At 42.2% G+C, this 12,118-nt stretch overlaps 3 protein-coding genes across 3 annotated transcripts; all 3 read left to right on the top strand.

The window, feature by feature from the left end:
- The first annotated feature begins 22 nt into the window (after window positions 1-22).
- LOC143375700 (protein lifeguard 3-like) lies at window positions 23-2,847 on the top strand. The gene is made up of 9 exons (XM_076825082.1): window positions 23-375; window positions 492-733; window positions 796-849; window positions 915-1,005; window positions 1,077-1,202; window positions 1,269-1,418; window positions 1,509-1,641; window positions 2,468-2,574; window positions 2,641-2,847. The coding sequence occupies exons 1-9, from the start codon at window positions 301-303 to the stop codon at window positions 2,845-2,847; spliced, it is 1,185 nt and encodes a 394-aa protein (XP_076681197.1). The 5' UTR covers window positions 23-300.
- On the top strand, window positions 2,804-7,390 carry LOC143375681 (tetratricopeptide repeat protein 21B). Its single transcript, XM_076825049.1, has 6 exons — window positions 2,804-5,080; window positions 5,163-5,479; window positions 5,549-5,880; window positions 5,942-6,149; window positions 6,216-6,529; window positions 6,614-7,390. Exons 1-6 carry the CDS (start codon window positions 2,952-2,954, stop codon window positions 7,244-7,246), a joined length of 3,933 nt encoding a protein of 1,310 aa, XP_076681164.1. The 5' UTR covers window positions 2,804-2,951; the 3' UTR covers window positions 7,247-7,390.
- On the top strand, window positions 7,382-12,114 carry LOC143375701 (malate dehydrogenase). The gene is made up of 6 exons (XM_076825083.1): window positions 7,382-7,634; window positions 9,460-9,584; window positions 9,683-9,835; window positions 10,408-10,569; window positions 11,136-11,342; window positions 11,990-12,114. The coding sequence occupies exons 1-6, from the start codon at window positions 7,382-7,384 to the stop codon at window positions 12,092-12,094; spliced, it is 1,005 nt and encodes a 334-aa protein (XP_076681198.1). The 3' UTR covers window positions 12,095-12,114.
- The last annotated feature ends 4 nt before the right edge of the window (window positions 12,115-12,118 follow it).

Here is a 12,118-nt window from a genome sequence, read left to right as displayed (position 1 = left end):
ATAGCTGATGCACAATATCGTGCAAATGACAAACTTCGTGTTCATCGTTCGCGTTGCGCGACACGCTCGATTGTTTATTCAGAGGTGTTTGACATTTTGTATCTACTTTAATACCTTCACATTTTCTGTCTGTATAAAGCTTGAAAACAAGAAGACATTCTGTGCAATTGTGAAGTTATGCGTGTACGCTTAAGAGGTAAATTTAATTTCACGCTCATCGGGATATTTAACACTTGCAATTCATTTAGGTGCAGTGTATGATTATTCGTTTGAACAGCATTCTGTCAATATAATTACTAAATGAATGAGACTCGACAATTGATGTCCGGCCCTCCACAATTGCCACCTCTGTACAGAGGGCAAAAGATTCAGTCCGTAAGTAGCCAAGCCTCATACTCATCAAAGGTTCTTCGAACTCCGTTTGGAAAATAGTTAACCAGGATTCTGACCAGACGTCCAATCGCTTGACAAGTACAAACTTCACATTCTAGGGGCCGTATACTACTACAGTCACAGATGAGATGGTAGCGCGGAGAGAACAGGAGAACGAGGATTTATACAAAGCTTGGGCCGAACAGCAAAGAAGAAGAATGGCACCGGACGAGGAAGACGAGGATTACGTAGGCGATTTTAAAGAAGCGAACGTGAGAAGGAGCTTCGTCAGAAAAGTCTTCTGCATATTAACGCTTCAGTTATTGTTCACAAGCTGCGTGATAGCAATATTTCTATTCGTGTTAGTATCATAAGTTGTAACGCCGCCGTTCGTCGCAATGAGCCTCAATATTCGTACTTCAGGGACGCCGCGAGGAAGTTCATGATAATGCATTGGTACTTGTGGATCATAGCCATGTACGTAAATTTTTATCACCGCTTATGTACACCGTGCGGCGATTAACTATTTATTACTTCGCCAGGATATGCTTCACCATTTCTTACTGCGCTATATCCTTGTCCGAAACTGTTAGGCGTAAAGCGCCTTTCAATTACATTTGGCTAATCAAATTGGTAAGACATTCAGTTGTACTAAGTTCCTCGGTATAATCTGGAAATTTACTGACCGAGATTACTATTCGCAGACGTTAGCTATGTCGTATTTAGCTGCTTTCTCGTCCGTCGCTTATGAGATCGAAACCATCTTTATGGCTCTGGGTATGACGACGCTAATTACTTTTGGAGTAGGTCTCCTGGCGACGTTTTCAAAGGTACGATGATATTGACGGCCCACGAAGAATGCAACAAATTTTGTGAGATCCCTAACAATGTTACAGTTCGACTTAACGATGAGAACGGGAATGGTAATGATCGTTGGATTGGCCTCTATTGTTTCTATCTTCGTGATGGTAATAGTCCTGATGTTCACGTACATCAAGGTGTTCCACTTACTGATTTCTATCATAGGGATGGTCTTATTATCAATGGTTAATATACAGAAACTATTTACTCTGAACAAAGTACTTATACTCGCTCCGTAGCAATTAGTAGATAAAAGGCCAGCATGCGTTTTTTAGTATTTGTACTTTGACGTGCAAACAATCATGGGCGGACGAAGAATAGAATTAAACCCAGACGAAGTTATATTCGCAACTGTGCAGATTTACGTTGATGTTGTACTGCTGTACCAGTACGTGCTAATGTTTATGGGTTTCTTCCATAATCATTGATATATCACTCGAGAAAATTAACGAAGGTACTACAAATTTCGATTGACGACTTCGCGAAGCTTTGATGCTCGTAATAATGTAAATCCTATGTATAGATGTTACTGTTAAGAAATATATTGCAAGCTTGGAAAGTGAAGTTGAAGAGTTAGTCTTTCTTTTACTTTCTACTGTTCCTGCTTTATCACATCTTTCGTGGTTTATAATACCTCTTTCTGTGGAACTGTCTGTACTAACTTAAGGGGGTAATCCCATAATATTTTCAAGACGTTGTAAGAAAATATAAAAATCGAAAAATTTCTAGGTAGTCGTCCGTCCTTAAATGACAGAAGTAACAAGTGTTGACAAGTGTTCGAGCAAGTGAGCACTGACTTTTGAACTTGACAGTACACTGAAGTTGCTAAGCAACTGTTTGACAACACAAACATAACCTTAATGTGCGTTCCAAGCTTGCACTGCAATGCATATAAAATTTGTAAACTTGTACATTTGAAGGGGTATGTAAGTTTCTAGTGGTATGATTTGCATGGCCAAGATATCAGCCTTCACGTTAAAGCATATCAAGCAAAAGAGATATGCAAGATCCTTCTACACGGTGCACCATAACCAGAAACGAGGTCTATTCTATGTGAAACTAGATGACGACTGTAAGATATGTTCCTCGAGTAATCGTTAGTCTAGTATATCCCTTTGTACACTTACTTTTCCCAGTCGCCAAAACTTTGACGACGCGAGAACTACTCTGACGAGTCGCATTGCTTCTACGTACAAAGCGATGTAACACGTTGGATCGTATTATTTCCCATTAGCCAGAGCGACGTTGCAATATATAGCGGATGGAAAGGTTTTGGACATGCAAGTGATCAGCGTGCCGGATAGACACACAGGGCGAGGCTTGGGCCGGCTACTCGCAGAGGTAAAATTCTTGTAATTTTAATTAAGACTGCGAACTGATTACTCTAAACTGTGAATTAATTTTCAGAGTGCGTTTACTCATGCTATAGTAAACCATTACTATATGTACTTGACATGCGACTATATGCAGAAGTATTACCTCGCAGTTAAGAATCCCGACCTAGAGGACCGTATCGTCGGACCGCCACATATTTTAGAAGGATCTGACTACAAACCCCTGGACGCTGATAGTTACGATCTACCGGATCCGCAGGACTTTTTGATATTCCCTTAATAAGTGCTGTTCTCGCGGAACAGTGCTTTAGACGTATTTACAGAGTCTGCATTTTATTTATACATTTATGGCCCGGGATTGAGTATCTTGTACGGTTTATAAAAATGGAGGAAATAGAGTATGTGACTTTGATCGAGTGGTTTTGTCATCAATTTTACTATAACGGAATGCTGCTTTATTCTAAAGAAGCTTGCGACGCTTATCCGACGAGCGAGCGTTTGAGGATTCTCTTGAGTCTCGCGTATGCGTTAACTGGGAAAGCTCAAGAGGCGATTAAGGAAAGCTCCGGCTTAATGAATAATGCAGATACGACGCTAGCAGCGCTGCTTGTCCAAAATGCAGCGTACACGATTATCGAGAACGTTGAAAGAGCTACGTTGATGCAGATCGACACAAGAATTAGAGACGAGAGAAGACGATCATCCCCGGCGGCGTTATCGTTAGCAGCGTTGGTATTGCTTCTGTCGCAGAAGCCTGACAAAGCTAAAGATTATGCGGAGCGAGCTTTTAAACAGGACTCGTCCAACGCAAACGTTTCGCTGGTTAAAGGCTGGGTGGATCTGTTCGTCGCGGACAAAGACAACTTGGACGAACCGAATTTGTTCGAAGTAGTTTTAGGAAAGGACCCGAAGAACGTCAACGCTATACTTGGCTCTGCGCAATATAAGAAGCAGCATGGCGACTATGCAGGAGCAATATTAACATTGAACTCGTTGATCGTCCGTTATCCCAAGTTATGTTTCCCTTTAATCGAGAAACTGTGCAATCAAATGGCAATGAAGGACTGGGACCAAGTTTTAGAGACTGCTAACAGGATACTATCCATTGATCTACAAAATGCGGATGCTATGAAGGCGCAAGCGTTCGTCAGCTTCTGCAGAGATGGGAATTACAACGAAGGGTTGAAACATTTACAGTTGCTGTTAAGAAGCCTGATACTTACGGAGACGAGAAACGCAACTGTTTTAATTAACAATGTCCAATTGTTCTCGCGACTGGCTTGTAAGAACGAAGAGATTTTGTCGCAGCTTTCTAGAACCGTGGAGAAGCTGCTGCAGCAAACCTCTAAAAACCCGGACCTAATGGTTGAATTGGGAAACTTGTATGTCTCGTTGGGTAAAGCGAAGGATGCGGAGCAATGGTATAGAAACGCTGTGAGGATAAACGAGTCTTCGTTCGCAGCTCTGATGGGTCTAGCTCACTGTCAGCTTTTAGACGCCTCGGTCGATGCCTCGGATTTAGCGCAGCAGCAAATAGACTTTCTCATGGAGATACAATCCAGCTCGATGAACGCAGAATTGCTGTGTATGTCCGCCAAGTTGAAATCCAACGATCCGAGTAAAGCTCTGCGTTATTTGGACGACGCAGCTACCATTATATCCAGTAGCTGCAGATACGTACCGTACGGATACGAGTACATGAAGAAGTTAAATCCTGATTTGTGTTTAGAGATTTCCAAGCAACGTCTGGTTTATTCTATAACCAGCGAGCTAACGAACTTGGAGGAGAAGGTGTCGAGTCGCAAGGAGCCAAGTTTGCGTCTATTAGAAGAACTCACCGCGGCGTATCCTGGCTTGAGTACGGCGCAATTACTTCTTAGCAAAGCTAAGATGCAAAGCGGGGAGCTGGAAGGTGCTGCGAGTATACTGAAGGATCTTTTGGACAACGTCGACTCGTCCAACGCGGAAGCTCATTTACTCATGGCTCAGATTCTGGCGTGTCAGAAGAATTACCAACTGGCCTCGCAGAGCCTCGAAGTTGGTTTAAGTTACAACTTCAAGATCCGGGACAATCCAATTTATCATCTAATCACAGGCATGGTGCTGAAAGAGAGCAAAGACATCGACGGCGCCATAAAAAGCTTCCAAACAGCTATGTCTTATACGGGATTGCAGTCTCGTGAAAGTACTTTGGAAACTATACATATTTCGACGTCAGATATGGCAACCTTGTATCTGGAGTTAATTTCCGCTTATGGCAAAATGAGGCAGTTCACCGAAGCAGTCGACTTAATGGAGGATGCGAAGACAAAGCTTGGAAGTACTACCGAGGAAGGTAGAATGTTAATAGGAAATGCAGAACTGCTTTTAGAAATGGGGGAGCTAGACGAAGCCATCGACTGTTTGTCTAAAGTCACCCCAGACCAGCCTTATTACCTGCAAGCACATACACGTTTAGCTGAAATCAATTTGAAGCACAAGAAAGACAGACATGCTTTTGCTATGTGCTTTAGGTTCGTTCGAATTAAATCTTCCTTTTTATCAGCCCGCATATTTTTTACAATCCTTTAAGAGTTTTTGTGTTCTGGGTTACAGGGAGTTAGTAGAGCATTGCCCTGGCCCCAAGACATACAGCATGCTGGGTGATGCGTACATTTCCATTCAGGAACCAGAAAGGGCAATAGAAGCGTACGAGCAGGCTCTGAAACAGAGTCCTGTAAATAAGCTGCATGTAGCGAGTAAATTGGGAAAAGCCCTTGTGAAGACGCATCAGTACGCGAAGGCTATAAATTATTACCAGGATGCGATAAAGCAAGATAATTTTAAGGGCCTGAAATTGGATCTCGCCAAGTTGTTTATGAAAATGAAGCAGTTCGACAAAGCAGAAGCTACTCTGGTCCAAGAGCTACAAGGTATTCGTTATTCAGTTCAGCTACTTTTTCTCCTATCTTTTTGCAAGCAGCTTAAGTATGCTGTTTCAGATGGGCGTCGAGATACTGACATACAAAGCTTAGAAGTACGTGGCCAGCTGCTGTTGTTGCTAGCGAAGACGCGAGAGAAGGCGGAGAACGTTCAAGGTGCCCTATCGGCGCTGAAAGAGGCCAAAGAGAATCAGCAGAGGTACATACAGCGTCTTGGAGGCTCAAATTCGGAGGACGAGGAACAGCTCCTGGCCAATATCTGTTTGACGATGGCTGACTACTCATCGTCTTTGAGGAACTACGACCAATCTATAGCGTACTACAAGGAAGCTCTGAATCATAAGCCAGCGAATGTGCAAGCGTTGTTGTCACTGACGAAGCTCTACATGCAGGTAAACAGTTGTACGATCCCAATGTGACAGGTTTATGCGTAAAGATTCCTTAAACCAACAGACCAACAGCCTGGACCGATGCGCTCAGAGCTGTACAGCTCTGTTGAACGCAGACCCAAACAACGAAGCAGCCTCGATAATGATGGCTGACCTTGCGTTCAGAAAGGTGGACTTCGACACAGCAGCGTTCCACTTTCGACAGCTACTAATGAAGCAGCCAACGTACTGGACCGCTCTGGCGAGGCTGATAGAAGTCTCTCGCAGGACAGGTATAAGAAATTGAAAAGAGGCTAGGATATCACGGAGGATATTTAAATCACTGTTCCATGAATTAGGGAGCATGGACGATCTGGAGGAATGGCTTCATCGAGCGGAACAAGGAAGAACCACTTCGACCGTAGCTGCTGGATACTATTACTGCGCTGGCTTACTGGACTGGCGTATGGGCAGATTAAACTCAGCTCTCCGACAGTTTAATTTTGCCAGACGCGATCCAGAGTGGGGTCAACAAGCAATATACAATATGATAGAGATTTGTTTAGACCCGGACGACGATTCCTCCCTTTCAAACGATGTCTTCAACGATGAGGACGCCGAGTACCAAGACTCCAGGACAATGGCACTGAAAACAGCTTACCGTCTCTTACAGGTAGCCTTTCCCCTCGACTTCTACAAGAAAATGTGCAACGCTAGCTCCCACGTACCTTAACCAAACTCCCACCTGTTGCTTCAGGAATTGAATCCCAAAGGCAGTCCGCACGAGATGTTAACGCACAGACTGTTGAGCAACTTCTTCCTGCTGGCTACCAAGCAGAAGTCCAACATAGAGAAGGCTCTGCAGGATTGCACGTCTCTGGCTAGCCAGGACACGTTGAGGGATCACGTAGGCCCTGCTCTCGGCATGGCGATGGCGCACATCCTCCTGAAACAGACGCCCAGGGCGCGGAATCACTTGAAGCGCGTCAGCAAGAACACATGGACGTTCGAGGACGCGGAGTATCTAGAGCGTTGCTGGCTGCTCTTAGCCGACATCTACATGCAGTCGAACAAGTACGACCTAGCGAACGACCTACTGAGGCGCGTGCTGCAGCACAACGCCACGTGCGTGCGGGCTCACGTGCTCTCGGGCCACATCGCCGAGAAGGAGCAGAATTATCGCGAGGCTTCGGCTCAGTACGGCCACGCGTGGAAATACGGCGGCAGGTCTAAGCTGCCAGTCGCCTACAAGCTGGCTTACTGCTCCATGAAAGCGAAATCCTACGCGGAGGCGATAGAGGCTTGCAACGAGGTCCTGAAACAGAGTCTGGACTACCCACGCATTAGGAAGGATATTTTAGAAAAGTGTATCAACAATCTGCGCACCTAATAAATGTCTACTAGCTCTCTGGAAATGCTTTGCACATTCTCTTGCGGGAAAGCTGCGAGGGGTAGTGTAATCTAAAGGAACCACCCCGTGTATGTTAGCAACGGAATTCCGATGCTCCTTTGGTAAATAATTAAAATGGACCCGAGCGGCTGGAGGAAAGGCGAGTCTGTCGTTACTAATATCTCGCGACGCAACGACGATCTAAGGCTCGTGGTCACAGACGCCAGCACCGACTTAGCTCTAACGTTAATATACAGGATACTGAGTGACGATGTCTTCGGAACGAGTCGCTCGATTTTCGTCAGCCTTTTCGAGTTCAGAGATAAGGCAGTGTTCTTGGAGAGCGTCGGCATTGAACTCACCTCCTTCAGCCCCAATCTGCTGACCGGTGAACAACCCTTGCACCCTTGCACCCTTGGGTACTCCAGACTGCTTTCTATCATTTGACACCGTGAATGGGATAAGAATAGTGAATAAAAAAATTCGAATGAACCGTAAACTGTAAAAGGAAACCCTTGTGGGGGTGAATGGCTCGATCCAGCACGCGTGAAGCAACCCCTCTTAGCAGAAAGTAAGAGGAAACACGACTGTACTGTTCAGTGGACCAAACGCGACTAACAGAGTATTTTCGGGCGAGCACGGCATCAAGGTGAGGCGTTTCGAGTTTGGACTGCTTGTTCATACAGGGTGTTTATAAATGTGTGGGACTAAATAAATATGTTTTGCGAAATATAATAAATAATTTGGGAAAAATTAAAACCGACTGCGAAAAAATAAAAATGCACCGAGAGTAAAAAATTTGTTTCCTTGTAATCTCCGACTCTCAATACTTTTATGTCGGCGCCTCATCAATTGCACGGTGTAATTCTAGCACCGACTTAAAAATTTTGAGTCGTAGATTAAAGAAGGAAAAAATATTTTTTTCCTTTTGGTGTTTTTATTTTTCGATGTCGATTTTAATTTTATTTCACATTTTTTATTTTTCACTTTTTAGTTATTTAAGTTATATAAGTGCATCTATTTAAAAAAATATATGGTGGGCCTACAAAAAGAGCTGTTAATAATAATGAAGTCGGTTAATGAATCAGATTTCTTATTTTTGGTGTAACTTAAAAACTACTTAACCGATTTTGATAATTCTTTCTGCGTAACCTAAGTTGATTGAAGCTAAACTAAATGCAACAAGTTTCACGAAAATCGGTCCAGTAGTTACAAAGAAATTCGCGAACAAAGATAATACATACAAACAGATTGAGCTGAGAACCTCTTTCTTTTTGAAGTCTGTTAAAAAATGCTTATAACTGCAAAATTAAGCATTATCGGACACACGCGTATACGAACTTTTTTTTATTACTTTGGTGAGTAGAAGCGACCCTTGATGAAATGTCCCACACTTTTATAAACACCCTGTATAAAGGTCGGGAGAGAACGACGGGCTTTGTTTGCGATTGATAACACGCGATGGCAGGGGGTATGGCGAGGTGTGGTTCTCGTGAATAAATAAGGTCGAAGTTGGGAAAGAGGGATTGGAACTGCTTGCCTTCTGCTGTTATCTTTACTTTGGGAGCAAGGGAAAAAGTAATATGAATGTTTTAAATACGAATTAAATTAAAAACTGTCAAGGGAAGTTAGGCAACCTATTACGCAACTTTGCGTGCACTTTTTCAGGGGGTGGTTTGTGTTAAGGATGAACTACTCTACTTGCACTATTTAGGGTTTGTCTTTTTTTTTATAAATATGTAAAATTCGAAAACCAGGTTTTAAATTCACATTTCAAGATTTATAATTTATATTTTTTACGGATTTTAGTTATTTTAATTTTTTTTATTTTCTTCGTTGTGTATGGATAGAATATATTTTATTTTCTTATATTTTTGTAATTCCATAAATATTTAAAAAACTGGAAATTTTTAAAACAAGTACAAATATTTATTTTCCATTTTAATAATATTTTTATGTGAAAATTCGAAAACCGGTGTAACCGGTTTTCTGGGAATAGTGGAATTCGAAACTGTTTTTTTTAAAAGTCTGTTTTTGTATAAACCCTAACTTGCACACAAAATTGCATTATTTTCCGAATTTCCAGGTTGCCTAATTTCCCTTGGAAGGTACTCTAAGGTATCAGAAAACTGGGGTACCTAGGGTGCAAGGGTTTACAAGTGTTTGCTACCAAGAAGGAACATAAATAAATATATGCAATTTCATGGGCACAGGTGTGACCTACAGTTCGGATGCCTCGGTCGCTTTCAAAGACGCAGATGTTGTAATCTGCATCGGTTCAGCGAGGGAGTATACGTTTGGGGAGGAGGACTACAATGATCCATTTTTCGTGGAACACGTTCGTGTCGCGAAGTTTTATGTACTTAGAGTTATTCGTTTGGGTAGATTGAACGTTGGTATTGTTGAAGATTGCTGGAGGGTTTCCTATGCTTTTAGGGCGAAAGTATAGAAGCATATGCGAAGAGGGACGCGAGGGTCGTAGCGATGGGGAGCATGGCTGCTACCATTATCGCTACATATGCGAAATCTATTCCTATCGAGAACATAACTGCGCCAGTGATGTTTAATTTGAAGATGGTTGCAGCACAGGTTTCATTTACTCTGTCAAAATATAATTTCCCGTGCTGGTGGAAGCAGTGGAGCAGTTGGGCCCTGCTCAGAAGGACCACCAGGGCCCCATTTTCAAAAAAAAAAAAATGATTTTATCCAAACACTATATTTTTTCTGTACTACTGCGCTCAGCCTGTTTTTAGTAAACTACCTCTTCATTTCCCCCAAAAATGGGCCCCTGCCCAGAAGGCCCCTCGGGGCCCTATATTTAAAAAAAGAAAATTCTGATTTTATCTAAGCACCATATCTTTTTCTGCGCTGCTACACTTAGCTTGTTTTTAGTAACTCCTTACTTTCCCTGAAAAATGGGCCCCTTGGGACGTTTCCGCTTTAGCCAAAAATAATAAGGATCGACATCAAAAAAATATTTTCCGCAAGTTTAAAGATGCCTCCTTATATCCCAAAAGAGTTTAATCCAATATGATCAACAGTTTTTTTAAAAAAAAATCTTAAATATCAGTTACCTTTGGGCCTGTTAGACGAGAATTCCCCCGTTAAACCCGCCACTGCTCTCGTGGGACCTGCATTAAATATCCAATTCCTAATCTCAGATCGCTACCAGGGCAAAGTGTCTTGCCACGGAGGTGAAGAATCTAATAGTGTGGGGCAACAACAATAAGCACACCTTCCCAGATTGCAGATATATATCCTTACCCACAGGAAGAACCCTATGCAACAAGATGAAAGTGTGGCTAAGAAACAGTCTACCACGAGTAAGTACCCCGTAAATTTGGTAGAAAGGGAAAATTAAAATCATTGAAAACCAATGAAAAAGTGAAACTCTTTGAAAGATCGGTAAGAAAGTAGGAGCCTTGTAAATTGTTTTTAAATCGCCCATAAAATTACTATTATACCAGAGAAAGGTACGTACTTATATTACAGATCTTTGCAAAAGACTTTTGCTACTCAAAAAAAGTTTCTTCATAATTAAAAGTAATTATTTATAATTAGATATAAAGTATGGCAAACATCATGTTTGCCCAGAGCGGCGGGCCGGAGGGGGTGCAAAAGGGGTAGTTTCCCCCCCTGGCTTTTAAGAAGCCATCGCTTATTTTTCAAAACTGATCTTTATTAACTTTATACTAAAAAGGGGAATATTTTTAAATTTCGTTTTTAAATTTTTAATTAAATTTGCACTATAAAATGGGTTTAAAAAAGCAAAAGGGGGTACATTTTTCTTTACCTTCATCCCAAAGTTGACCTTCCCCCCGTCGGAAAAAATCTCCGGACGCCTTTGCAGATGAGGCGCCCTCCACTCCCATCTTTATCACTTTCGTAGATCATGACAACTATCGCGAACAGACCCAGCTACCTCAGATCAATAGCGTACGGAATGGCTGATCACTGTAAGCTCTTATGGCATGGGACTCCGCAAGATGAATGGACCTGTATGTTAGTATCGTCTGATCACTCTTACGACGTCCGAGCTGGAATATTCTTCTCGTATCCTGTGATTTGTAGGAACAAGCGATGCGAGATCGTGCAAGTATGTTCTATAAACTCTTGTGCGGAAATTGACAATCTCCAAAATTTTCATTTTCACCCAAAATCGAGTCGCGAATCTTCATTCCTCCTTTACTAATGTATTATTTCGACTGAAGCTCCTTCGCATCTTTAAACAACTAACAACCGCCAATAATAATAAATAATAATAATTTTCTTTATTTTTTTCTAACTTTTTTTTACTGTGGAAGTTTAATAATTTCTGAAAATATTTCATTAATTAAGAGAACCGAGTTTTACTGTTGTCTGCTGGTTTCTTGTAAATGTATGATACTGGGTGAATTTCGCCCAAACTTACTTATCCGCGTAACTTTACAAATCCCGTAGAAGAGTGAAGGCTCTCATTAGTCGCAGCAATCATCCCAAATATTTCTATCAACCCTTTGCACTCCACCTGAATCAAAGCTTAAATGCAAATTAAATACTGATATCATCGAGCCTCGTGAAACTGTGAGAATTCGTATTTCCCAGAATTAAATAAACAATTGCAATATTCTCGTGCAAAAGGTGTCTTCTCGATTGGTGGTCTGATAAGGGAAGCAGTTGTAGAGGGAATTATCTTTCTTCGAATTATTCTGTCGGACGTATCAGGGTAAACGCTAAATAGGAATGGGTTTGGCTGTTTTCTAGGGTCTCTGCGACGACGAGTACGTAGCGAACTACATCCTTTACCTAAGCAGACTGATCGCGAGGGACTTTTCCGCAGCGACGAAGATATTGAGCCGGGACAAATAAATCCGCCGGCGCGCTGTCCACTCG

Source organism: Andrena cerasifolii, chromosome 13 (assembly GCF_050908995.1).
Source record: "Andrena cerasifolii isolate SP2316 chromosome 13, iyAndCera1_principal, whole genome shotgun sequence".
Classification (NCBI taxonomy): domain Eukaryota; kingdom Metazoa; phylum Arthropoda; class Insecta; order Hymenoptera; family Andrenidae; genus Andrena; species Andrena cerasifolii.
This window is presented reverse-complemented; position numbering and strand designations above follow the sequence as displayed.